Source organism: Alosa alosa, chromosome 14 (assembly GCF_017589495.1).
Source record: "Alosa alosa isolate M-15738 ecotype Scorff River chromosome 14, AALO_Geno_1.1, whole genome shotgun sequence".
Classification (NCBI taxonomy): domain Eukaryota; kingdom Metazoa; phylum Chordata; class Actinopteri; order Clupeiformes; family Clupeidae; genus Alosa; species Alosa alosa.
In genome coordinates, this window is record NC_063202.1 from 27,118,837 (window position 1) to 27,146,541 (window position 27,705).

At 44.3% G+C, this 27,705-nt stretch overlaps 1 protein-coding gene across 1 annotated transcript in view; it reads right to left on the reverse strand.

Annotated features, from left to right (window-relative positions):
- tshz3b (teashirt zinc finger homeobox 3b) overlaps positions 1 to 21,092 on the reverse strand; it is a 39,875-nt gene extending 18,783 nt beyond the window's left edge. Inside the window, exons 1-2 of the mRNA XM_048262760.1 lie at positions 20,688 to 21,092; positions 19,914 to 20,281 (exon numbers count right to left, since the gene is read on the reverse strand). Coding sequence (XP_048118717.1) covers positions 19,914 to 19,953 — 40 coding nt within the window. The 5' untranslated portion in view covers positions 19,954 to 20,281; positions 20,688 to 21,092. The remainder of the gene's footprint in view (positions 1 to 19,913; positions 20,282 to 20,687) is intronic.
- Positions 21,093 to 27,705: the final 6,613 nt, after the last annotated feature.

Below are 27,705 nucleotides of genomic sequence, written 5' to 3' on the forward strand. Positions count from 1 at the left end.
CATCTTAATTGTCTGGGAAACAAATATCTGAAACCACATTTCATCTCTCTTTCAAGCCCCCCCACCCCTTTTCTACAAACTCAATCCTTCTCTCTCTCTCTCTCTCTTCTCTCCCTCTCTCATTGTGTTTCTCGAGCAGAAATGGGTCTGGCGGAACATTCTCCCAGCTCATAAACCTGGAGCCCAGGGCGGCTGGGAGCCGAGGAGTGTGCGTTTACGGGGTTCCACAGTTAACGAGGGAACAGAGGAACGCCTCAAGAAAGGCCCCGCTTCAGGGTCAGCCAGCTGTCACAAGAGAGGGAGGCCACAAACTCCACAAAGAGAGAGAGAGAGAGAGAGAGAGAGAGAGAGAGAGGGGCAGCACGGGGAGAAGGAGAGCGAGAAGGAAAGGACAGACCAGGTTGATGTGGTGTATGTGGAGTGAGTGTGTGTGTGTGTGTGTGTGTGACAGTAGGAAGCGGGCAGTCACATGTCCCTCGCATCGCCGCCTCAAAGAGGAGGGCCAGTGAGGGGCTGCCTATGACCCAGTAACCAGAGACAGAGAGAGAATGAGAGAGAGGGGGGAGAGAGAGAGAGAGAGAGAGAGAGAGATGTAAAAAGATATGAAAATATATATGTATGAATGTGTGTCTATGAAATGACCTGTAATTAAGTGTGTGTGTAATGTGAGTACGAAAAGGATGGAGATTTAGCATTTGTAAGTATGTGAGTGTGAACATTATAAGTGTTTGACAGTGTGCATGCATTTGTTTGTGCAAGAAAGAGAATATGTGTGTGTGTGTGTGTGTGTGTGTGTGTGTGTGTGTGTGTGTGTGTGTGTGTGTGAGTGTAAGTGTGAGTGTGTGTCTGTGTCTGTGTGCTACGTGCTGAAATGAAACACAATAGGATGTAAACAGGATGCGCAATTAAGACACCACCAATCCAGACATCACGGCTACTGCATCACGTAACACTCTCTCTCTCTTACTCTCTCTCTGTCTCTCTCTCTCACACACACACACACACACACACACAAATACACACACATAGCTGGAAAGACTATTGTGAGTGTGAGTGCAGGAGCAGCGGGGGATCTAAATCACAAGCTCAGGATGTGGAGTGGTCTCCAGTCCTCATCACTGAGCAGAAGTGCACACACACACATACACACACACACACACACACACACACACGCACACACACACCCCACACACACACAGTCCCTCTCTCCCTCCTCCCCAGCACTCTCCAACAGCCACTCTCAGCTCCAGCACATGCCACACACAACCCAGTGCCCTTACCACTGCTCTACGGTATAGATGCGGCTTTTTATTTACAATTCAAAATGTTTTCAATAAGTTGTGGAAATAGTACCGGTATTAACATAACATATTAAAACATATCAGTGTATGTCATAAATGATTCCAGAAAGTATATTTACATACACGAAATCTTAATTTCTAGAAAAAAAAGAACTCGAATGGAATATAAAATAAAAAATAAAATAAAATAATATGTGAATGTGTAGAACATATATTAGGCCTATTCTACTCCAGTGCAGAGGTTGTCCAGTTTGTCTCGAGATTTCCCCCACCATCTGGGTCAGATTTATGAGTTCATATTTCACTTCTAATTCACAAATTTCATAACCCATGTACAGTCCAAATAGCCATTCAAATTCAATAAGCAAATAAAGCAAACGCTTGTTTCCCCTGCTTTCTCCCGCTGGCTCGTTTGATGTGGCCCTGACAGCGAGGCCTGTTCGCTGGGGGACAGCAGGCTTTTTAGAGGTGGCAGGCAACCAGCCGAATTCAGTTAGCACGAGAAACACTACCGCTGTCAAAAGAACTGTACAAAAACATTAGAAAAGTAGAACAATTTTAGACGAATAATAATAATAATAATAATAATAATAATAATAATAATAATAATAGTAATGTGCTGTATGTTTACAAGGTCAAATGAAATATATATTTATTCAAAGGTTTAAAGGTCAAAGAAAATATATTTGATATTTTGTCTTTTATTTTTGTTCCACTTCCCTTTCATTCTAATTTATTATCCTGAATTTTGCCATGTAATGATTTATCACAGGAATAAAACCAGCAAGCAGTAACACGAAACTTTCTGGAGAGCGAAGGTGGAGCTGGGCATTAAAGCTGGCCTTCCTCTGCTTTGATATTTTATTTGGTGGGTAGTTATGCCTCCGAACGACAAAAAGAAGGGGGGAGTAGGAAAAGAAAAGCAAGAGTCCGGGACGGATGATGGATCGCTAACCCCGTGTAGCCATCAACACCTCTCCTGGCATGGCCAGCTCACGTTTGCCCCGGCCAGTGCGGCTCCCCTGGGCCCTCCTCTCCTCTGCTCGACTCGGCCGCTTGGCTACTCGATTGGGGACGGGAACTGATAGCGTATCCATTTCAAAGGCCTGGCCCAGGCACCAGGTCCGAGAGCGAGGGATGAAATATGGCAGGAAGAGGGACGCCACGTTTAATTATCTAATTAGCGCCGCAGAGCGTCCTGCTTTAAAAAAGGAGCGAACCCGCGCCGATGAAACGCGCGGGCCCCGGAGCCGACCTCTGCAGCCGAGGGCGTCAAAATGGCTCCTGTGTACGTGATATTGGTTTTGTGTGTATGTGTGAGAGTGTATGTATGTGTATATATGAATGTTTGTGACTGTGTGTGTGTGCCTGTGTGTGTGTGTGTGTGTTTGTGTGTGTGTGTGTGTGTGTGTGTGTGTGTGTGTGTGTGTGTGTGTGTGTGTGTGTGTGTGTGTGTGTGTGCATCAAGCATTAAAAGAACTGAAGCACATGTTTAGCTGTTTAGTTGAGCAAACCCCCTTAAACTGCCATTACACAAGGAGAAGCCTGAGGGCATAAGGTTAGAGAGTCCATTAACCCCTCTATTCCCAATTAGAGTAGGCCTGAGAGTGTGTGTGTTATGTGTGTGTGTGTGTGTGTGTGTGTGTGTGTGTGTGTGTGTGTGTGTGTGTGTGTGTGTGCTAGGCCTTGCATAATTCCATACAGTACAGAGAGAGAGAGAGAGAGAGAGAGAGAGAGAGAGAGAGAGAGAGAGAAATAGAGCACGAGACAAACACATGTACACAGAGAATGAGAGAAACACACACACACACACAAGGACACACACACACACACACACACACACACACACAGTGTTGTGTGTTGAGAGGCCGGCCGGCCAGGCTGGTCTGGTGTGGTGTGGTCTGGGCGAGGACAGAGAGGGAGGGGAGCACACCTCACATTGTGTGCAGCAGGATGGAGCGCCACAGGGGAGCCCGCCGAGCTGATTCCACTAGCACAAACAATCACACCACACACACACACACACACACACACTGATATAGAAACCACAGAGAGAGAGAGTGATAGAGAAAGAGAGAGGGAGGAAGAGAGAGGGAGAGAGAGAGAGAGACGTCCCCATGTGGTGTTTTTTGAAAACAAAGTAAAACGAGAGGAAAAAAAAGTGATATCTTTTTTCCACTCCAAGTGGCCTCCTGGTGTTTACTTCTCAGAGTGATCAAGGTTCTTAATAGGGCCTGTTCTATTTCATTTCATCTGCGCACATCAATTATACGTTACAAACAAGTGTTCTCCTTTAGGAGAGGAAAAGAAGGCCCTACGTTAAGAGCAACAAATGAACCAGAGCAAAACAAAACAAAACAAAGAGGCACTTTGCAGAATCCTAATTGAAGCGTCAATGCTGTTACATGCCAAAATAGTTTGTTTCTTATACGCACTCTCCTTAAAAAATTAACGCTAGTAATTTAGGATAAATGTGCTTGCTTTTATAAATGCTTGTGCGGGGCTGTGAATGTGAGTATGTATCCAAGCTTATGTATATGTGTGCATTTATGTATTTGTAGATTTGTTCAAATGTGTATATATACACCTATGTGTGTGTGTGTGCCTTTGCATGTGTGCATTTGTGTGTGTGTGTGTGTGTGTGTGTGTGTGTGTGTGTGTGCATGTGTTTGTGTATCTGCTTGCAGTGTGCATGTGATAATCCGCCAGTGCTGGGGCTTATCTGCATTGTAGAGCGGTGCGAGGCAGACAGAGCCTATCGCAGGTATTAATGTACTGCAGTTCCCCGTGTCAAGATGCAAAGATAAGGCCCCGACGCCGTCCCAATGAACTGAACTGAACTGCACCGCACCGCGCAGGATGCGCACTCTCTCTCTCTCTCTCTTTCTCTCTCTCTCTCTTCCCCCTCTCGCTCTCTTTCTCTACCACATTTTCTAAATTTATCCAGAATACATAGCAAAGCTTCTTCAAATAAGACTGTATCAAAGGGAAAAAATAGATACACACACACACACACACAGAGAGAGAGAGAGAGAGAGAGAGAGAGAGAGAGAGAGAGAGAGAGAGAGAGAGAGAGAGAGAGAGAGAAAGACCGAGACAGGAAATGCAGAGTAAGGTGGTAAAATGAGATAGAAGATACAGGTAGAAAGAGGGCTATGAGGGTATAAATACAACGAAGACTATTCCACACACACTCTCTCTCTCCCCACACTCTCCTTCATTCTCATGACACACACACACACACACTCACGATATAAACCTTCCCTTCATCAGTGGAATTCGCCGCCACTTCCAACAGGATTCAGATGTCGCGCCCGCAAATGAAGGAGCCGTAAACTAAAGGTGAAAGCAGGCGACTGGCTGAATGGCTTTGTTGAGGCGCTGTGCCTGCTAATGGTGCAGTCTGTCTGTCTGTCTGTCTGGGACAGCATGTGACAGCTGCAGCAGTCTCTCCTCCCCAGTCTCACCTCCCACAGCCAAAGCGCCTCCACAGCCAGGGCCCCAATTCCACAACACTCTCCTGCACAATTGATTGGAGTGATTTACTACCTTCCGGAAACATACATTCACACATGCATGCACACACACTGAATCAGACAGCCATCACAAACACGGGCACGCACACACACACAAGCAGACACACACACACACACACACACACACACACACACACACACACAGATGAGTCTGTATTTTTGCCTGTGTGTGTGTGTGTGTGTGTGTGTGTGTGTGTGTGTGTGTGTGTGTGTGTGTGTGTGTGTGTGTGTGTGTGTGTGAGGAATCTGTAAACAGTGAGGGCCTTGTCACGGGGCTGGGAGTGGGAAGCTCACTCCTCTCCAAGACAGGAAGTGATGATGATGAGCGGGTCAGAGAGACGTACTCTGAGCCAGGGCACGACTAGGGGGGGTGGGAGAGGGAAGGAGAGAGAGGACAGCGGCCCACTCTGGGCTCATCTCTTCACATGCCATTCACAGAATGAAGGGAGGAATGACAAGACGTAATAGTGGAAGCCCTGTCTAGGCCTCACGCCACCGCAACGTCTAGCATACTGATGAATAGACTTTACACATGTTGAGTCAAACGCATAAATATAGAAACCTACTCACACACACACACATACACAAATTACACAACTAACTTGTACTGCGACAAGAACAACAGAACTCCAATCAAATCTAAATAATCACCTCCCTTTTGCTCCCAAATTTCGTCTGAAACACAACAAGACTGAACTGTAAAATGATGAAAGAAAACAGCAAAAAGATTCAATTAAAGAGTTCCCGGGCAGGCGGTTGGCGGGAGCCGAGACAGACGCCTCTGTGCAGACGTCAAAGCCTAACTAGCCGCTGGTGACACAGGCGCGTCTTGAATGTCACAGTGAGATGCCGCCATCGTTCAGGGCTATATCTAAAACTATGCGACTAATTAAGCCTAAAAATACCAGGGCCCACTCTCTCCTTCTTTCTCCTTTCTCTATCTCTCAGTCTTTCTGTCCTTTCTTTTTCACTTTCTCTCTGATGTGTGTTTTCAGGAGGAAGATCACATTAGCTGCTCCTTGTAAAAGCCGTAACGACGCTGGGGCGTCTGCTACTGCCACCGCCGGCCTTTCAGCAAGGGCCCACAAACACGTCCATTGTCTCCGGTGTGTTTGTGGCCTGTTTGAAGAAGCTCCTCCCGTCTGGACGGGCCTGTGTGTGTGTGTGTGTGTGTGTGTGTGTGTGTGTGTGTGTGTGTGTGTGTGTTGTGTGTGTGTGTAATGGAGCCCTGGTGGAGGGCCAGGCCGTGGCAGGCCAAGCTAGGCTAAGCCAGGCCATGCTCCTGCTGCTGAGCCTCTGCTTCACGTGTACAGCCTCCTTACGGAAAGCGCTGGAATCAGGACTGGCTAATGTCACACTGGCTAATCAGATGGCTAATGCTACATGCTAGTCCATATCCTACATTCCTGATGCAGAGTGAGAGAGGAAGAAACGAGGCAGGAGGATAGAGTTAGTGTAGGTTCACAGAGAGCAAAAAGTTTTTGTTTTATTATTTATTTTTTTTCGATTCTAGACACGATGCATACTCGGGCGCTAGCATAGTGTCTCCAAAACCCTCGTTATAATGTTATGACTGGTGTCTATCTCTGCAGCTGTGAGCACAAGCTTTGCAGCTGCTGCACTTACCTAGGAGCCACTGAATTCTGATGTGAGTGTGTGTGTTGCGCTTTGACATGTGTGTGTTTGTGCGCGTTTGTGTGTGTGCGTGCATCACTCATTCAGGATCTCAGCAGCAGAGCTGACCAGACCCAGAGTCATAATACAGGGGACCAGACCAGCACAAGGCAGCAGAGGCAGTGTGTGAATATTGAAAAACGCAGCGGTAAACATGCAACATTTATGAGAACATTTAGGCTAGAAATATAAGCGCCATGTCCCAAAGCTTATCTGTGTTAACGGCAGGATAAAAGAGGGAGCTGAGAACAAACAGAGAGAGAGAGAGAGAGAGAGAGAGAGAGAGAGAGAGAGAGAGAGATGGGGCTGCTATGGGCAACCTGACCTGAAATCACCTATCCTGTGGGACTAGAAAGGGGAGAGACTACAGTCTAGGTTGGGCCTCTGGGTTTAACACACACACACACTGTTTGCACAAACAGATGAACATATGCTAGCTGCACCTTGACTACATTGTGGAGTAAAACAAACATCCTTATAGTCAATTAAAATCAGTGCACACACTAAATTACCCTTTACAATCCACACAACAATACTGACCAGCAGGAAACAATATCACAACAGCAGTCCTTTCATCACAGGAAAGGGAGAAAAGCAGCCATTTTCCAGAAAGGTCCAATGGGCTATTTATACTAGAATAGAAATATATATTCCTAAGGGTAAATGTCCACAATTACAATTTAAAAGAAAAGAGAAATTATACAGTGACTTGGTTTGTGAAGAACACGTGTGAAGACGGCAGGTCTTCATAAATACTCAAATCTGAACACACACTGAGTAGATTTTGTGACAAGGGAACGGAAAGGCACACTTAAAAGTGTGCATTTGTCGCATTTCCTGGTATCAAAAAGAGCCACTTTGTCCTTTCATGCGGTGTGTGTGTCTCTCTCTCTCTCTTCCCTTCTCTCTCCCTCCTTCTCTCCTTCACCCTCTCATCTCCTCTGCCAGCCTTTTATTATTGCTCTCCACTTTCTCCCCCCACCCCTCCCCGATCTCTTTTTAATTAATTAGAACCTGGGCCACTGACGACAAGAACAGCCTTTATCTGTGCTCCCGCTCACCACTCCTTCAGAGTGTCGAGAGAAAGAGAGAGAGAGAGAGAGAGAGAGAGAGGAAGAGAGAGGACACGTTAGCTCCTTCTTCCTCTTATACTCCCTTCATTTTCTCTCTAGCTTTTTTTTTCTCTCTCTCCAGCAACCCAGAGCAAGTGCTAGCAAGGGTCATATCTTTTTAATTATCTTTCCTTCCTTTGATTAATTATTCCGTCTGACAATAGCGTGTTTCTAATGCTTTTCACCTGCCCGCGCTGATTGACAGCGCCTCTGTCTGATTCAAAGCAAACAGCTGCTGCCATGATTGCCTAGCAACCAGGAGGTGATGGATGAGACCCAAAGATGGATGGCCACAATAAATCATGTCTCCTGCTATAAAACTGGAAAAAAGAGAGGGAGAGAGGGAGAGAAAGAAAGGGAGGGAGGGAGAGAGCACAGGAGGGAGAGGAGGGACGACTGAGAGAAGAGAAAGGAAAAAAAAGATCACAAAAACAAAACAACCTTTCTCTCTCTTCTGCGTCCCTCTTTCTTTCTGTCTCTCCTCTCCTCCCCTTGCTGTAAGCCGCCGCGTCCCGGTGGCACAGCGGCGCAGGTCAGAGGTAGCCTGCCTCTCTCTCCACAGTTTGACCTGCCTCTACCCCTCCTCAAAAGCACCGGGACTGGAAGTCCCTCAACTAGCTGGCGAAAAAGGCACTAGAGTTTGTCCAGCAAAATACTTAAATGTCCAGACTTGTGTATCGGTCTTTGATTATTTGAACGGATGAACGACAATGTACCTCCGTGGTCAGACTACAGTAGTATTTGTTCACTTGGGTGCAAAAGCTGAATAGATTATACCGTAACAGAACAGTACTGGTGCTAGGTCACATAGCATGCTGGAGGCCGCAATCAGCCTGCTGTAGTTGACCACAGCACAATGTAACAAAAAGTTACTCCAACCAGAGTGCAGGCAGTAAGAAATACTCCCCCACTGTAGTGCTCATGTCAGCGTGAAAGTCAAAAAGTCTTTTTTTCCTCTGTTTTTTTTTAAAGGTCGGCTTCATTTCCTGCTAATGAAGGCCAGCTGTTCCAGCTCCTTTCGCAGCCATGACGACGATGGTCACCTCGTCCTGAGGGGCTGTCAAAAAAAAAAAAAACTTCATGCAGAAACATGTCAACTCCTTTCCATAAGAAAGGAGAGAGGAGGAGGAGGTGGTGGAGGGCAGAAAAAGGGAAGAGGGTGGGGTTGCCGGGGTTACTAGCCTACCGTGATGACAAACAAACACATCAACATTTGTTTTTTTGTCCCTCCCTCCCCTCTCAACCCTTTCGGTTTTATTTTTACCCTTTCAGGCAAAAGCCAAGCATTAGGAGTGACTGAGCGACTGACTGAGTGAGTGAACGAGTGCGGCTCCTCTGGTATCTGGTAACAAACAAGGAGCGAGCTGACCCATCCATCATGGATGCCTCACGTCCAGGGCCCAGCACTCTAGTCCTCTCTCCTAGCAAAGCTCAGGTTACAGCTTTACACGGCCAGTCTAAATAATATTCAAAATGATGAATGACACGGCCAGCCTCGTATCCATCATCAATCTCTTTTTTTAAGGAGCATCCATCTTCGGTAATGCTCCTTTGAATCATGGGAAAGGGAGAGAGCTCCGATTCACTCCTGCAACCCCCTCGAGAGGCTGAAAAAGAGCGACAGAGAGCATGAGATTGAGAGAGAGGGAGGGAGGGAGGGAGGGAGAGAGAGAGAGGGAGGAGTGAAGGAGGGTGGAATGGGCTCTTGAGTGATACCTGTCAGCCTGAGGGTCCCAACGATATGTTCACAGGGGTACCGCACACACACACACACACACACACACACACACACACACACACACACACACACACACACACACAGAGAAAATGAGATGGAGAGAGGGAACACAAAGACATCTCTCAAATAAAAACACAATTAAAACAAAGGCACACATACACACAAACCCACACAGGATCCGACTGAACCCACTTCTGGGACTCTGCTTCACGAGGCAGATGTGCTAAAGCACATACTGCACACTGAGGCCGCTTCAGCCTCCAACACACACCTCATAAACTTGTCTCGCTCACTCTCCACCCACGTAAAAAAACACACACACACGCGCACACACACACACACACTCAAGCACTCTTACACACTTTCACACACCCCACAGTCTAGAGGCATTCTTTCCCATCTCGCACATAGGGGTTAGGGGAATGTGAGAGCCTGAGCAACATTATTACTGGAACTACTGGAGCCCCCACCTCAGCCTCCTCCCCCCACCGCCCTTCTCTCCCCACCCACACGCCCTTCCCCGACCCATCCCCCACACCCGACCTTCGCCCACCCCGGCCCCCCTCCGAGGAGACGCGGCATGGCGGCCGCAGTGGCTCCTCTCCTCTCGGAGGGGAGGAAGACGGCCCCTCACGCAGGGCTCTCTGGCAAGGGCCCGTTTGATAAATGACACGCGTCATTCTGTCAAGAGAGAAGGGTGGGTCCATGATGTATGACCGTGCCGAGGAGAGGAGGAAATCGACTGTTTGGCATGGAGCGCCTCTCTTCTCCTCTCTCTTTCTTTCTCTCTCTCTCTCTCCCTCCCTCTCTCTCTCTCTCTCTCTCTTTGCTTTTCTCCCACACAACTGACTGTCCATTTTCAGGACACCAAAACGGAATCCCAGCAGTAAAGCGGCATGAGAGTGTGTGTGTGTGTGTGTGTGTGACTGAACGTGCCTTCACTACACTTTTAACCATTTCAGCTTGTTGAGGCTTTTTTTTTTTAAACTCTTCCTCTATCTTCCTGTCTCCCACTGTCTCTGTCTCTTTGCCTGCTCAGATTTCATTGAGAGAAAGAGACTAGAATTGGTGAGGCTAAAATGAAAAAAGAGCAAGAGAGAGAGAGAATGAGAGAGAGGGAGAGGGAGAGAGAAGAGAGAGACTGAGAGAGAATAGCAAACTAAAAAAAGCTGGCTCGGAGTAGCTTAGAGGGCAGTTCTATCAATCAAAGTCAACTTCGGCAACAACGCTACTACTATTTCAAATAAAAACTACGTAACTCAGACAAATGGCCTTAACATGGGACCGAAACATGATCGCCTTGCAGGCCAAAACTGTCTCTCTCTCCTCTCTTGCTCCCTCCCTCTCTTTCTTTTCCGTCTCTGTTTCTCTCTTTCTCTTACAGTCACACACAAACACACAACACACACACACACACAGCAAATTCCTAATTTTCCTTCCTCTTCTTATTGTTATCATTCCCTCCATTTTTTGTCTTTCACCTCTATATCCTCCTCCATCTCCCTCGCTCCCGTTCACTCGCTCACTGCTCTCCTCTCCTCTCCTCGCCTCTCTTCTCCTCTCGTTTCTTTTTGAACGTGCTGGCGGGTGGGGTGGGGTGGGGGCCCTGACATCTGCAGAGTGCATTTAAAGAAAAAAATGTGTCAGGGAAGCGTGATCCCCCGGTGGCCCCCACCTCTCGCACGCGGTTTCATTAGCTCACTGGCAGGGTGGCACTTCTCAAGCTCATTACAGGGGAAGGATTTATGGTGCAGAACCCAATGGCGAAGAAAAGGCATCTGTCAATAATTGCAGGGAGCAGCACACACACATCTCGAGAAGCTTTGAAATCTCATTAGGTATGCAGTTATCAGGCATAAAGATCAAAAACATTACTCAACTCCGACAGAATCCTACCAAGAAACATTAATTAGCAACAGGCCCGCAGTATAAAATAAAACAGACTTCCTCTCTGCTGCACTCTCCCTCACTCACTCACTCTCACACTCACTCACTCACTCACTCTCTCTCTCTCTCTCTCTCCTCTCCCTCCCTCTCTCTCTCTCTCTCTCTCTCTCACTGCTTGCACCTGCCTGTATTTGCCAAGGAAGGGGAAAATGCTCACACACCGCACAGCACCACCCCAGATAAAAAAGCACACACACTAATACAAAGAGGTATGCAAAGAGGTACAGACTCACCACACACACACACACACACACACACACACACACACACACACACACACCATGCAGAACACAAACACAAATGAAAGACAAGGACCCCCACCTAAGACCACAGCGTCACCCCCTCACCACCACCACACACACACACACACCCCTACCCTTACTCTTTCCTGGTCCCCCTCTTTTTCCTCTGCCTCATTAAAGAGAAGAAAAAAAAGACACCAGTGCGGAGAGCAGGAGATGAGGAGGAGGCGTGGCGTCGGTGCTGGAGGAGGTGGTGTGGAGGTGGAGGAGGGATAATGCCTCGCATCTGAGACTGATCAGGAGCTGAGGGGAGGCGAAGGGAGCGCGGGCGTTTGAGGCCGTCTGCCGGCGGTGCGCCGCGGCGTGTTGTGGCGCGGAGTGGAGCGGTGCGGTGCGGAGAGAAGAGGAAGGGGCCTGTCAGGCCTGAGAGGGATGTCAGGGCCCTGGCTGGCCCTGATTACGAGGGCCTCTCTCTGCCTGCCTCTCCCCCTGCCCTGCCTTTCATCACAGGCACCAGCGCCATCAGCCATCAGCCATCAAAATGCGCCCGCGTGTCTCTCCCTCTCCCCTCTCTCTCTCTCTCTCTCTCTCTCTCTCTCACACACACACACATACACACACAAACACAGGCATGAAGGATGGCTGTCAGTTTCACCCGTAAAAGGAGGAGGGGGATTTGCACCGGGGGAAAGAATGGGCCTCCTGCCACTCGGGTGCAGACACACACACACACACACACACACACACACACACACACACACACACACACACACACACACACACACACACACACACACACACACACACACACACACGCACACACACACACACACACATATGTACATGTACAGAAAGAAGAAACCCAGACCTGGAGGCTGTCCCAAACGACAGTCAGAACCCTACCCCTCTACCCCTGCCGTGCTCAACAACGGCCCCCCCCCCTCTCTCTCCCCCTTCCCGCACCCCTCCAAACTCACTGTCTCGCCACCCCCTCCACCACCCCTCTCAGCCCAGTCTTGGCCTTTCCTCTCTCCTCTACATGACAACAACACAGACAGGGATTACTTCCACAAGGCCATATTTCACAGTGCATGCGGGGCTTCTGGGAGATTTAATCCCCCCGTGCAACTTCACTGCCAGAGTCTGCAAAACCTGCACACTGCCCTGACACACACTTCACACAAAGAGCCATGCTATCACTTCAGATGGAGGCAGGAGTGGAGGGATGTGTGTGTGGAGAGAGAGAGAGAGAGAGAGAGAGAGAGAGAGAGAGAGAGAGTGATAGAGATATGTTGGGACAAAATCAGCTTGTGAGGCTTTTTGAAAAGGCGGTTCGCTAGCATAGTGAAATCACAGCCAGCCTAGTTTGTGTGTGAATGTGTGTGCGGGGGGGCTTTTTGGAATGTGGCAGTACTGTATGAGCACGAAAATAAGTGGCTAGCTTGGCACGGGAAGCACAGAGATCCCAGAAACCCTCTCAATTTCCTGTTTCCTCCGAAGCGCTGTCCCAAATGAGGAGCTGTTTCCCAGAGTGTGTCAGGCTTGGGCCGCCAGCGAATCAGCCTTACCAGTGGGGTGTCCTGCCCAATCACTAATCACCACGGAATAATGAGAAAGTTCATCGCACGTTTTAATAATAGTGTTTAATAGACGACATGATTCTCTAATCATGGGGCGACAAAGAAACTGATAATCATTAATTAATTAAATAGGAGTCCTCCCATGCAGAGAGAGGTGGGGATAGAGGTGGAGAGGATTAGAGGAGGTGAATACTTTAAACGACAGAGTATGAAAGTCTGTTTCAGTCATGTGTGAAAATGTTTTTGAATACCAGTCGAAATTCATAGTATGCTTACATTAATATTGCTATCACTGGTATCATCAATCTAAAAAGCGGTTAACTTATTAATCCTCACAATAAAATATACCGTGGTATACTATATAAGAGAATATTGAGTAGCTTATAATATGGCACATCTTATTTTGCACATCTACAATCACATGTTGATGTTCAAATGAATTCACAAAAAATAGATGCCCAAAGGCATATCTATTTTTAAAACATTTCATTCCATAGCTTGACTAGGGATGAATATGTCTATCTAAGCAACCACAAGCATTAGATTTTCTCGGTTGCATTTATGAAGATGTGGACAAAATGAAGTTACTCTACACTTTTAACATCATGTAGATAACATCAGTGAGGTTGGTTCAGATTAAAATACTGCTGTTGGTGTAGATTTTTGATCTAGTTTGTTTTGTCTGATTTGGTTGCGCGTTATCTCAGAGTACATTCACATTTCCTTGCAAAAGTCTGGAGGGGACAAAATATTATTGCAGAGAAACGATATAATATATAATATATATTGTGACGCAACGCTAAACCTGGCAGCAAATGCAAAAGTATAGCAAGGTAACAAAACTGTTGCCAGATAATGTAACAGTATTTCAGAAATATAACTCCTGCTGTGTCCTTCTAGGACTTCAATAGGAAACACACCTTGAGTGCTATATTGTCTCATTTCAAAATCAATTGTATTGGCTCTCAAAGCGTGAACATATAAAGCTAGTAATGTATTTAATCAGTAAAACAGAACATAGGCTCCATTCCATAAATAGCCAACTAGCCAAATGAGTAATTTATAAAATCTGCATGCTTGAACTCAACATTCCTCAATATACACTAGCAAGCACAGATGATTGTTGTACAATTATTACGGAGTGATTTCAAGGTAGACAGACACAGTAGCTGTTTGATGCGTATCTAATTTATTTTCTACGGTCTGTAAAGCAAAGTGTATATGAATGTGTGCCTCTCAGTACATGTACATGTTTATGTTTTGTGTAGTATGTGTGTGTGTGTGTGCGTGTACTGCATCGCGTCGCCCTCGCGGCTGCACTCTCACTAACCCTGCTGCAGTCGCAATTCATCGCCATCTATTCACAAAACAATCTTTGGAGAAGAGAGGGTGGAGGGGAAGAGAGACAGAGAAAGAGAGAGGGAGAGAAAGGGGGGTAGGAAAAAAAATGAGGGAAGGATGCAGCCTTGTGAGCCAATTTAAGAAATAACTGCTGATGCATCAGCTATTGACTGTTTCAGCGCTCGTGATAACGCTCAAGGCGAAACTGTGAGCGAAATGACAGCATCAACCGCCTGCAATAAACTGCAGCCCGCGAGACCAAGGGAGCTCTAATTGACAGCTGTCAAGCTAATGGGAGCCATGACGGAAGATTCCAGAAAAAAATTCTGTTTATCAACCATCAGCCCCGCCGTAGATCCACGGGAAGAGGAACTTTCCCTCCCTTTTGTCTCCCTCCCTCCCTCCCTCTCAATCCATCTATCTCACACTTGCTGCAAGGTTATTCAGCTTTTCCCTCTACCCCTTCCTCTCTTCCCCTCTCTCTCTCTCACTCTTTCTCAGCCTTCCTCCACTCTTAGCCCCCTTCATTGTTGCTCACTTCTAGCGGTGAAAAAGGCAGAGGACGGCCATAACTAATCATAGTGTCAGTTGGCTGCCTGGGAGAGCACGGCTTTGGGGAGCAATGTGAGAGCAAGGCTAACACAGGGCCCATAATCCACAGAGCAAGGCCTCCGAGTAGCCACCTAAAGGAGGGGGCGCCACACCGAGAAAGGGAGAGTGTGTGAGAGAGAGAGAGAGAGAGAAGGGGAGGGAGGGAGAGGGCATGCTAACATCAAACCTTTCAACTGAGTCACTCTGCTCAAATTATATTGTCCTTTCATAAGTCGTAATGTTGACGTTGCACTCAGACCCTAAGCAGTTGTACTTACAGCTCCATTTGACTGGGCAGTCATTTTTAAAGCAGCCGACAGCACCATTTGTTTCTCTTTTCCATTACGTCATTTCCATCTGCAGACAACATCAATCCTGCTGTTGAAAACCTTAGCAAATAATACCAAATCAATCCAAATCTTCAGGTTCTTGGTGAAAGCCTACCTCAAGCCGGCACTATCAAACTTCAGGATCTGAGGTGAGTAACATGTAATGAGCATTCTGAAGTGGTCCAGTTGGTCTACTTTTTAATTCTTTCATTTTCCAAATCAAATCCCACAGTCGGCATATGAAGATTATATAATCTTTATGCATAAAGACACATTTATGTATATATTTGTATTTAACATGATGCCACCTTCATTTCAATACTTAACTGGAACAAGGAAACACAAAATATACAAACAGCGGTGTTGATCTGTGGCTCAATACTGGTAGATATTCTGGCCTTAGTGCTCTCTATCAACTTTTTCTACAGGAAGGGAAATATGAGAATATATTTTTTTCCAAATCAAATATAGTGATACTGTATGTGTGCAAGACATTTGCATCAAAAATGTAATTTGATACCAAGTAAAACTACACCTATTTTAACGTCATTTATATGTGAAAAGTGCTACTGGTTTGTATTTGCATTGTATCGGCACTGTCAGATCATTTGCATCCAAACGATGATATGTATCTTAGGTCACTATGCCATTGCCAACACTCAAATACATCTACACACACAAAGTCATAAACACACAGACACTAACACCACAACATATGATTAATAATTCACAGCATCCACAATCAATCAAACATGAACAGAAATCACAGAAATCAGCTGGTTTCCAACACCACAATTCATCTTGCCTACCAAATGCGTGTGCTTGTCACAATCCTAATATTTATATAAATCATATTTAGCCATGTAAGCACAGGTATGCATTTATTTTCAAAATCCCCATGCCATCTAATGATGTCACTTTGAATAAGCTTTGAAAGTGCATAATGACCATCATCAACAAAATACATCTTAAGTTGTCAAGCCTGTGTCATTTAACTGCACCTAACTGCTGAGATGTGATGAGGAAATTCATCTGAACGACAACAAGATGGTTTTATCAACAGGTCTGCACAGGTAGCGATGCCTTAGCACTGATAAAACCACCGGAGCAACATAAAAGCCTTTTGCTCGGCAGTCAACCACAGAGACTTAGCTAACTACAGTCAGTTATGGTGGAAAAAAGGTCTGTGTTTGATGTTCTTTCTTCCTCCCCAAAACAATTGATATGTTTGGTCTGGCATGGTTTTTGAAGCCATTGGACAAAAACAGTGTTCACTGCATTGTCCTCTGCTGAATGAGGACAGTGTTGTCTGGGTGTGTGTATGTCTGTGAGTGGGAGGGGGGTTGTTAAGGGGCAGGAACATCCACCTGGCAAGTCTGTATTAATGTGTTTGTGGGCGGGTGAGTGTTGGTGTGAGCAGGAAATAATATGACTGCGTGTGCGTGGTACCAAGAACTTTCACGAAAACCAACCAAATCTGTCAGTGTGTTTTTGCTCGTAGACACATAGTCTTATGTGTGTTTGGGTGTGTGTGTATATGTATGTCTGTGTATTTTCGCTGTTGTTGTTATTCGCCTCCTGACCATTAAAAGTACCCAGTTCTAGCCAACATGATTACCCAGGTACCCCGGCCCATTTGTCACCTGCAGCAGCAAATTGAGTTAGTGCACGGACTAAAGGCATGGAGGACTGTGTAATATCAACTTGATTACATCAAACTAGCTGCAAACCTAATTGGGCTGGATGACAGTGTGCGGAGCTTGTCATCTCCAATCATTAGGCCTGTCAGGAATCCATCAGCTTTACAGCTAATTAGGGGAACACTAATGAAGCTGGCAAAACAACTTTTCTTTTTCCTCGGCTGAGCAGGCCTTCCAGACTTGGGGGTGGAGGGGTGGAAAAGGGAGTGATAGAGAGAGAAAGAGTGAAGGAAAGATAGAGAGTGAGGGAGGCTTTTTCTCATGCAATGCTCAAGGTTGCAGGGGACTGCATTTCCCAAAGTTCCTAATCAAGGCCCATCATCTGCCATCTTTCCTTTGCTCTTTCCATCACTACGGCGCAATCAATTTGTCATCACTCTTTGTGTGCCATGGAGCAGTCGTCAACCTTATAACTTGCAGCTGTGAGGGCTGCTGGGAAGGAGAGAGGGAGAGATGGAGAGAGAAAGAGAGAGAGAAGAGAGAGAAAAGGAGGGAGAAAAAGGAGGGGTAAGGGGGAACACACCAGAAAATCACAGGAAGTTGCCTCATCTTCAAAAAACAAAAAAGCCCTCTCTGACTACCCTTGTATTGGTTTCATCCGCTCATTAAAAGAGTAAATGCCTTATTTTTTTCTCACTCCTCTGAAATAAGAAGCCTTTCAGTCATCCCTCGCTCTTCTCCTCCCCCTCTCTCCCCTGCGTGTCCATTAGGCAAAAGCATTTTGATAAAGTAAAGCACGGGCCCCAACGTATGGGGGAGAAACAAAATGAGAGCACTCACTCTGCCAACTTCTGATTGACCATTAGGGCCATTGATGAATGTGGCTGTCAAGGGCGAGACAATTAAATCAAATATGAAACAAAGTCGCTTTGACGGCTACTCCTGATGGAGCAAACCATTCTTTCGTCTCCCGATTAGGCTATTAGTTACATTTTTCATACTATCTGTGTGTGTGTGTGTGTGTGGAGTGTGTGTGTGTGTGTGTGTGTGTGTGTGTGTGTGTGTGTGTGTGTGTGTGTGTGTGTTCATGCGTGTTTGTGTGTCTGTGTATGACTATGTGTATTTATTTGTAAATGAATGTTTGTGCTATGGTGATTAAACTCTGTCCATGCACCATTGTGTGTGTGTATGTGTGTGTGGCGTGTGTGTGTGTGTGTGTGTGTGTGTGTGTGTGTGTGTGTGTGTGTGTCTGTGCTTTCAGTGAATATGAGTGCTGTAGACAGTAAAAAGTACCATCATAAATAGAATCTAATTGTCCACAGTATGTGCTCAGAGATTTGCTAAGAGTGCATGCTCTTGAGATGTAACAAACATTGTTCCCTCAATGCAAACACAAAAACACAATTGTGGGTATGATCATGTACAATGTGTAATAAGCAGGCCAACTCAGAACACAGTCGATCAATACGATAAAAACGATGCTTAAAAAGATGTTAGATTTACAAAACTGCAAACATCTATCTAAAATGTGGCATTGGCCTTCTTGTATAAAATCAAGCTATTGGTAACTCTAATACCGCTTTATAGCTGTATTATTAACAACATGTATTTTAGCGACCAAACATTTCCAGTGATGGGTAAAAACACACTCATAAACATACACACAAAAACACACAACACCACTAGGCTGTGTAAAAGTTCACATCTACAACAGGCCAAGCCACAATAATACACACACACACACTCACACACTAAATGAAATGTCCTTATGTTTATTATTCATTAACAATCTGTACATTTGTAAGTAAAAAATCCCTGATTGTTTCAAAAACTACAATCAACGTAGGCCTATACTACCTACTAGAAAAATGTTGATGCTGCATTCAGGTCAGCAGTAGTGTGTGTTCTTCATTCAAAGGTTTTGAGGAACATAAATACAGCCCTTGCTCAAGCAAAGTGAAAAAGTACAAAAGAGGCAATTAAAGATGTTTTAATGGGTAGTTGTCAGACCAGACATGACGTCACGGGGGCTGGCGTTGCCATGGGGAGTGATTTATTGATGTTTATCGGGAATGAATAGATCAAAGACAAGCCAGATGACAGGCAATCAATCAGCCGTCAAATCAAAGATGGCAATTGTCCATTAAAGCCTCTTCCAGTTCACGTAGCCTACTCCCCCGAGTCTGCTGCGAAATAATCTTTAAGTCTTTCCCAGAAACAGCAATTCACCCTCGAAAAACTACTCGAAAGTTGACATTTTGTGATCAAATGTTTTAGCACAAAGCCCCAAAAACAGCGAAGGCGAGCATCAAAGGGAACCATGACAGTCAGCTGACACCGAAGCCCTTTTTTCCTACGCTTCTTTATAGATCTCTAATTCATGGAGTCAATATCTGCGCCCTACGAGGGAAAAGGGGAGAGGGGAGTAAAAGAGGGCAAAGCGAGAACTATCAAAGCAGAAGTTGACTTTGAAACATCGGTTGACTGGCTAGTCGGGCTACCCCTCTGTTACTAAAGTAGGCTATTTCCCCTTCCAATAGAATGTTGACAAAGCAATGCACTACGGATCAAGATCTTTGTCCCCGCCAAACTTTGAAAATTAAATCTCGTAACCGCGTGCCATTTAAGAAATGTGCATAATTCGCAATACTCTGTAAATAGAATAAAGCGCGATCAATAGTAGATTAATAAAAAGGAAAGGGAAAAAAACTTTTCAGCTACATAATAACTCCGGTTCGAATGAACGGACATTATAACTGTCCTCCCAGAGCACAGAATGTACACACGTTATCTATGTTCACCACAAATGTTTGGTAGCATAACAGAACAGCGGTCATTACAGAAAACAAGAGGTGAAAACAAGAAAAGCTGTAGGACCGTACCTGACGCGCGCCTGGGCGCTTGCTGTTTCCTCCGCGGCATGCTTGTTTAAAGGAGGGGGATATGCTGAGGAGTTCGTCTCTAGCCCCAGAGATTCCGAGCTGGTCCGCTCTTCTTTGATAGCGGCGCTTCCCTACACGGTACCTGGGGCGCTTTCAGAAGGCTGACATAGATCGGCACTTTTCAAACAAAAAATCAGACAGTGAAGAAAAAAGCTCTGAAGATGAAGAGAAGACACGTTTTCTTTCTCTCTCTCTCACTCCCCGCTCCACTTGGATATCACAGTGAGCAGACGAGCAGTACAGCGGGAGAAAAAATGCTTCAGCCTCAATGCGATTCTCACTCCGTGTTGGAAGCTGCAACAGGCAAGCTTAAAGGAAAACGAAATGATCGCGTCACTCAAAGTCTGCAAACAGGGGCAAACATCAAGCACTGTCACATTAACTCCTTACACGTCGGATGGTTAGCTAGCTCCTGTCATGTGGGCACACACAGGCTACATCTTGCTTCTCTCTGTCGCAAGCCCTAGGCTAGGCTAGGCTATATTGTTGTAAGATACAAAGTAGCAAGATACGCATAATATCGTATAATGATTGACACTTGAAATATAAATTCAAGCATCAAAGAAAAACAAACTCCTATGTAGGCTATGGGAGATGCATGTAGGTAGCACCCCTATTTGTGAGATAGCCTAGATATATGACATACAGAAAACACTTTACTTTTGAAAAAATGGTCTACAAAGGAAACGTTATGATTTCTAAATGAATACTTACTCGATCGGTTGATTGAGTACGTTATCCATCAGGAATCCGATCTCAGAAACCGCACGCAATTTGAAAAAAAAAAAAAACAGCAGGACAACCTCAGTGCGTTGCTGATACCATCGTATGAAAATCCAAGAGTCAAAGTCCCTATCGCCTTTCAAATGTCCGTCTTGGTTTTAATAGGAAATAATGGAAAAGCAGTAGCCGTATGGAGAAATAACCACACTTGTCGTCCGCACGCTGGCTGGCTCGCTCGGTTATTTTGTCCAAGCGCGTTCAAAATCCAGTGAGAGCGGTGGGAATCGATGAGATACGTGCTTGATTGGGTATCCCTTGTTGTAATAATGTACATCAGAAGGAGGGGATGGACTCTTGCTGTGCTTCAGCTGCTGTGAGAGCATGGATCAGTAGCTATTGCCAAACACTTTCTTGGCCGCTAATGGCACTTTTCCCCTTCTTTGTGTGGTTGATAGCAGGTATTTAAAAACAGCAAGAGCGAATCACACACGACTTCTTAGCTCCAAGATGCCTTCTTCGTTTCAAAAATCAGTCACAAATTCCGTATCAATCGTTTTCCTTGTTTCGGTTAATACAGAATGGAAAGGAACAGTGTTTTTAAAACGGTAAGGTGAAAGTGAACAAAATATTCCAATTCTTTAATATTCGGGGTCATCAGAAGTAGCCGTTACTTCTGTGTTAGGCTAAATAAATATGATCTGGTTTAACGCAGAAAAGTTACAATGAGTAACGTCGATCTGAATACTTTTTAAAATGTCAAAGTGGGTAAGTTGTCCGATTTTTTTTTCAGAGCATCTGTAGGATCAGAATGCGATTGTCCTCTCTCCCTTGGAAAAGCAGAGGAAGCGGTGGGAAAGTGCGAGTTATTGTCTCGAAAACAAGCGAATGGTGAGTTGAGAAAAAACTGTTTCTTCTTGCCGATTGTGTTCAAGTCCGTGTCATTGCCATGTTGCAAGGCCTCTCGTATCAAGTCAATAGTCAAGAATATGTAACTGCAGAGGGAACAGTATCGAGCCCTGTGAGGAACAGGGGACTCGCTCGATGGCATCAAAATCTCTCCGTGCGCCAAGCTTGCGGGGGGACGAAAAAGACCAGTCTTTCACCGAATCGGGATGTTTTTGCCCAATCTCGCGTCGTGTGCTGTTACAGCACTGCATGCCGTTAGATCCGCCCAAGCATCTGTCCGTCTAACCATTGGCGCATCCATCAGTGTCATACGCCGCACATTTGCAACGACAATACCCTCTCAGACCGTACAGGCAGCACGTCTCCGTGCGGAGTCGCTACAATGCTGGTCAACTTGCCTGAGCACAGCTACGAGAGCTCAGTGTAGAGCGTGGAAACGCACTGTTATCTTGCAAGCAATATGTTTCAAATATGTTAAGAGAAACTAAATACCGACGGCTGTCTATTGCTTAAAAGCAACATATTGAAACAAATGTTAATAATATTTATATATATATATATATAAAAAAACGTTTTTCCCCGGAGTCTGGTTGCAGAGCTCTACAGAGCGCGCACTCGTTTGAAACAGTATCTTCATAAATGTTAACAGTTTTAAACCTTATCCAAACCTGATTTATTGGTTTGACATGCTATTCTAAAATGTCAAATAAGTCAAGAGGTCGTGAGGATATTTTATGCTATCACAAATACACTGTATGTAAGCTTGTCAGAGGTGAGCATAAGTGCTTTGATTACTACACCGATGGGCGTAGATGGAAAGGCGAAGTTGTCTTCGACAAAAGGCCACTTAATGTGTATTGGTCTTTATTTTAAATACGAACATTTCAGTCATGCATATTCTTATGAAGTTCTAAAATGAAGGTAACATGTCGTGTGTTTTAAGGAGCTCATTAAGCTGGCAGTAAAAGTGCGCATTTGTTTTCTTCTGAAAAATAAAATCTCAAAAGCATGCCAGGACGCACCAGTGAAGAGGCTACAAGTTCTGTAATGAAAGTACTGGTGCTCAACTGAAGGAATGTAGTCTGAATGTGAGGACAAACAGCCTGATTAATTCGTATTACTTTTGTTATCCACTTCGCACTTCGCACAGCAAATTCAACATGCAACCTACCGACAACTGAAATATTCTTTGCACGGGATTTACAAGAATGTTGATATAGAAAATTAGAATTTAAATTATGTTAAATTATGTATTTGAACATTTTAGAATTGAAAATACAATGAATGTTGACCTCCTGTTTCTATCTAAGATTGTTGATAACGCTGACTTGGCATTGAAGAAAAGAACACAGAATAATGCACTAGTGAAATGGTTGTGAAGTTGACTATGGCATCTTAAAATAGTGGTTTGTATGCGCGCGCGCCCGTGTGTGTGTGCTCTCTCTCCCTCTCTCTGTCTCTCTGTGTGTGTGTGTGAGAGTGCGTACTCCATTGCCTGAGCAAAGTAGGAATCACGGTATCATTTACGGTCTAGATCTCAACATTTCACTATCTGTAATGTTTTAAAATAGGCCTTTGCCTTTTAACTGGGCAGTGAGGCCTAAATCATGATGTTTGTGTATTCCATACGAAAGTCTTATTCTTTGGGACTACATATAGCCACTGTAGCATACACATTCATCATTGTTCCCAGTGACTTCAGTTATATTCTGTATTAGCACTAGTGTGTGATGTGTCTGTCTGTAAATGGAGAGGGCTGATGAACTTCAAGTGTTTTTGTACAATATAAAGTCCAGTCTCTTTTGAGGGACTTTAAAGATATTGGAATAAGAAAAAAATAATCTACTGAATTCTCATACCTTGTAGCTTGCATTGTTATCTGCATGGATCAAACTGTAGCTTGCAAAACTTTTGAGTAGCTGATGTTGTGATACCTGCTTTTTCACAATGACGCTGAAAATGACCTGAAATGGCTGTTGTGTGCATTTTATGCTGTATGGATTTGAGGCTTAAGAGTAAAAAAATAGCCTATACCTTTAATTATTTGTGCATGCATTGTTTGAACGACTTTTAGTTGCCTAATAATAACTATTGCTATTACTTTAGCTTTCTTGTCCAAGGACGAAGTTCCTCTTTTCATGATGAGAAATAAATAGAACTTTTTTCTCGTGATAGTCGAAAACGAGCGAAGTGCACACTAAGAAGAGAGTGCATTCTTTGCGCACTACCCACTACCATATCCCTTCCACTCACCTCAAACTCTGCTTGATTTGGCAACAGACATTTTGAACATAACGTATGCGTAGGCCTACAGCTTCTTTCACTCCCGCTAGTGTTTTAAACTGACTTAAAGTGTTCAGTTTTATTAAGATTTCTCGATGTAACCAAAGGCTATTAAACGATGGTGGAGTAGGTTGCATTTTCACACCTTGCTCGGTTGTCCTCCGCCTCCTCTCACCACCGCAGCTCATCGCTTTGTAACTGTAGCCTATAAGCTAAACATACATGTATTTGTTTAATACATTACAGAAGTATCACGGGTTGAACTTGTTTCATTTGTCTTACGACTTGTTAAGGATTAGTAAAGTTTTTGTTGCAGTCCAAAATCTCCAAACTGAATATTAGTCACATTTATACATTCAATAAAATATTCACTAAAGACAATATTTTCTAACCAGCCCACGTTGTTTTTTGGCACATACTATTCACAAGGGGTCATTTTGTTGAAGCATCTCCTATAGACTGATGTATGTATTTAATTTAAAGAGAGGTGCATTTCATTTAGCTCTTCTATGTTGGACCCCAATGGCTCTATCTTATTTAAAAATAACTTTCAGACCAGTTAAATCTAAGCAAGAATGGTTCATTACTCTGAAATAGAAGATTTGTGATGGGCTACGAACTAACCATGATATGTCGACAAAGTTTAATTGACGTACAGGTTTAGATTGTACAGTTAAGGCGACACCATACTTAGGCTACCTTGCTATAAACTGTTTTCATTGTTCTTAGTGCATTGCAGTATGATAAACTTTGTCTACGTCAGGCAGATTTTAGATCCACATCCAGTAAGGCTTGGATGTTGTTGATTATGAATGTCTTTCAGGTAAGTACAACAGACAAGCTAATGATGAGAGATTTCTTGTATATTATGATATGTTTACTTTTTTAACTATAGGCAAAAATTTCGAATTGAATATGACTACGCGTATACCTTGTCTTGCTAGACAGTAAAATTATATAGGACTATATATTTTTTTTTCAAAATGTGTAACTTCTGGCTTAAAGAGGCATTTGAAAAAACGTGTCATGAATAACTATAATAAAACAGACGAATTCCAAAGGTTACGCTTTAAATGGATAGTTAAAGTATAGGTGTCGCTTACTCAAAATATTTGAGACTGTTTTCAAGTCTATGACTGAAATATATATTTATTTTAAAAACTTTGCCTAAAAACAGCACTTTTTTGCTTTGACTTAATTCTTGACAAGGTAGCCTATTCTTATTTCAAATCAACGGAAGAGTGATATACAATGTCTGTTTGTGCTTCTTTGTCAAATATGTAATCGAACTTTTGAAATTAAATCTTACTAATACCGACAATTATGCTTCTTGCAATAATGGTAATTATTTGGTCTTTTTGAGTAATACAACTTTTCGTGTAATCGAATGAAAAACTGCTGAGACATTACATCACAGATATTTCATTACTAGCATCAATGAGTCCATCTATGCGGAAGACAATGCATATTTGTGAGATCTATAAAACGTATGCATGTTATATTATGAGCTATTTGGACAATAATCGGTGCTCTGTGACGGAACATCATCTTGAAATGATCAAATCGACTGAAGTTAATAGCATAAAATCTTAGGCTACATATATGTTTACTCATTTCACCATGTTAAAATGCATGCACTCTACCTAATAACTTAAAAGGTAACCGTAGTTAACCATTAGCTACAATAATGGCATAAATTCGAGTGTTTTTTTCCCCCCATCAAACTCGTCTTTAAAGATTCTTTGACAAAAGTTTATACCAGCACAAGTCAGGTAGTATCAGAAATATCAGAGGCCCCAAGACCTAATATCCATCGATCAAGTTGTTCAGCATCCTTCTCAGATGAAAAAAGTACAGTCATCATGCCAAAACTATTTCAGAATGCACTTAGCCTACAACTAAGGAGAAAGTGCAGGAGTTATTACCGATGAGGCTCTTGTTGGCTATTTACCCTTTCATCAAACAAACATATTGCTGCGTTTTTGTGTAACAGAGCGCAGTTCAATGTAATCGATATTCCCTGGCTAGTCGCATGAGAAGCGGTACAGTAATTAGTTGAAGAAGGAGGTAGTAGAGCATCTCTAGTAACGCGCAGCTGAGAGCGTGCCAACGCATCACTGGCATATAACCACACACCAGAGGCTTACATAAAGCTCCCGTAACCCACTGTTTGAGATAGCATCTCTTGCGCATAAAGGTTAATAATTGCCGCTGCTGTGACCATCGCTTCTCTAGGGAATATGTGCAATAGACTCCCGTGTTGGCTGAGGAGTCAGCTGCGTACCGCCGGGGTCGGTTAGGTGATATGATAGCGACCGAACCGTGCTACACGGAGGTGCCAAAGCCGCTTTGTGGTTTCGAGTAGAAGGTGTTCATGTGTCTGTATGTTCCGCCTGTGGGAAATGTCTAAACAGGGGAAATGCAATGAATTGAAGCTGAGTTTAAAACGAATGAATGAACAAACCAACTATGGTGGAGGACTAGACTCCAGGCTCGGCTGACGGTGAGTGCAGTGGCGAAGATGATACGCTCGCCGGATACGCGCATCTTCACGGCACACTTGTTCTTAGTAGACTGTAGAGAGAGGCAGGGCACAAGTGCGCTTTTCGGGGGTAACCAAGATAATGGCCCTCAAATTTATAATGGTTTTGTCCTAGAGTTTCGAGAGTTTGTCACAGGAAAAAGGAAAGAATCTATCAAATGAAAATGTTCAGTGAAAAGCTTAAAATTAAAAATTAAGAGATGCTCCCCATATCATGAAAACTGTCCAGGATTTATCTATCACTGTTATACTTCCTTCATTTCTTTCTTTCTTTCTTTCTTTCTTTCTTTCTTTCTTATAAATTTCCTTTACAATTTCTTCTTTACAAGAACATAGCATATGAACATTCAGTATGAGTGAGCGCAGTATTGCAAACTTCAGTCTACACTGCATGCTCTGGTTCATTCGTAATTAGGCCAGGAGTCAAGCAGTTGAAAATTCTCTCTCAAAGTTTCCTGAGTGTCTCTATCAAACCTGTCTTGTCTGTGGCATCACATATAGGCACAAAGATCTGCTGGAAGTGGCGGTGAGTGTTTTTTTTTCACCTTTGCATTTTGTATGATTTTATTTATTTATTTATTTATTTGTTAGGGTCTCTTGAAGCCCTCCCGCTTTGGGTGTGCTAGCTTGCAGGGTTGAGAGGGCAAATGCTGACCAGCCCTCTTTCGCTGTCTGTTACTAGGTCACAGAGCACCCCTCCGCACACACACACACACACACACACACACACACACACACACACACACACACACACACACACACACACACACACACACACACACACACACACACACACCAGCACCTCCCGATCTGTTGCCACCAGGGAGAGGGTAATTTAAGCCCTCCTTGATGTACCCTATTCATCACTGTCCAGGAGAGCCGCTTCAAAATTAAAGTCTGATCTACAAAGTTAAGCCAAAATGAGATAAAAATTGGCAGAGGTCAAAGAGGATTGGACCAGTCAAAACACAGGGTGGTATTTTGCTGTGCTTGATTTATGTTTTTGAGGAGAGTGGGCGAGAAATTAATACATTAACCCATTAGATCAGCTGGGCCTGTGTCACAGCCCTCTCAGGCTGGTGATGTTTCAGCAGTGCTGAAGCTGAGCTTTTGGCAGTGGGAACCACACACACATACACACACTTACACATCTTACACATATTTCTCTCCCTCCACCTCTCTCTCTCTCTCTCTCTCTCTCTCTCTCTCTCTCTCTCTCTCTCTCTCACACACAAACATACACACACATGGATACACACACACATACTTGATGGCCCT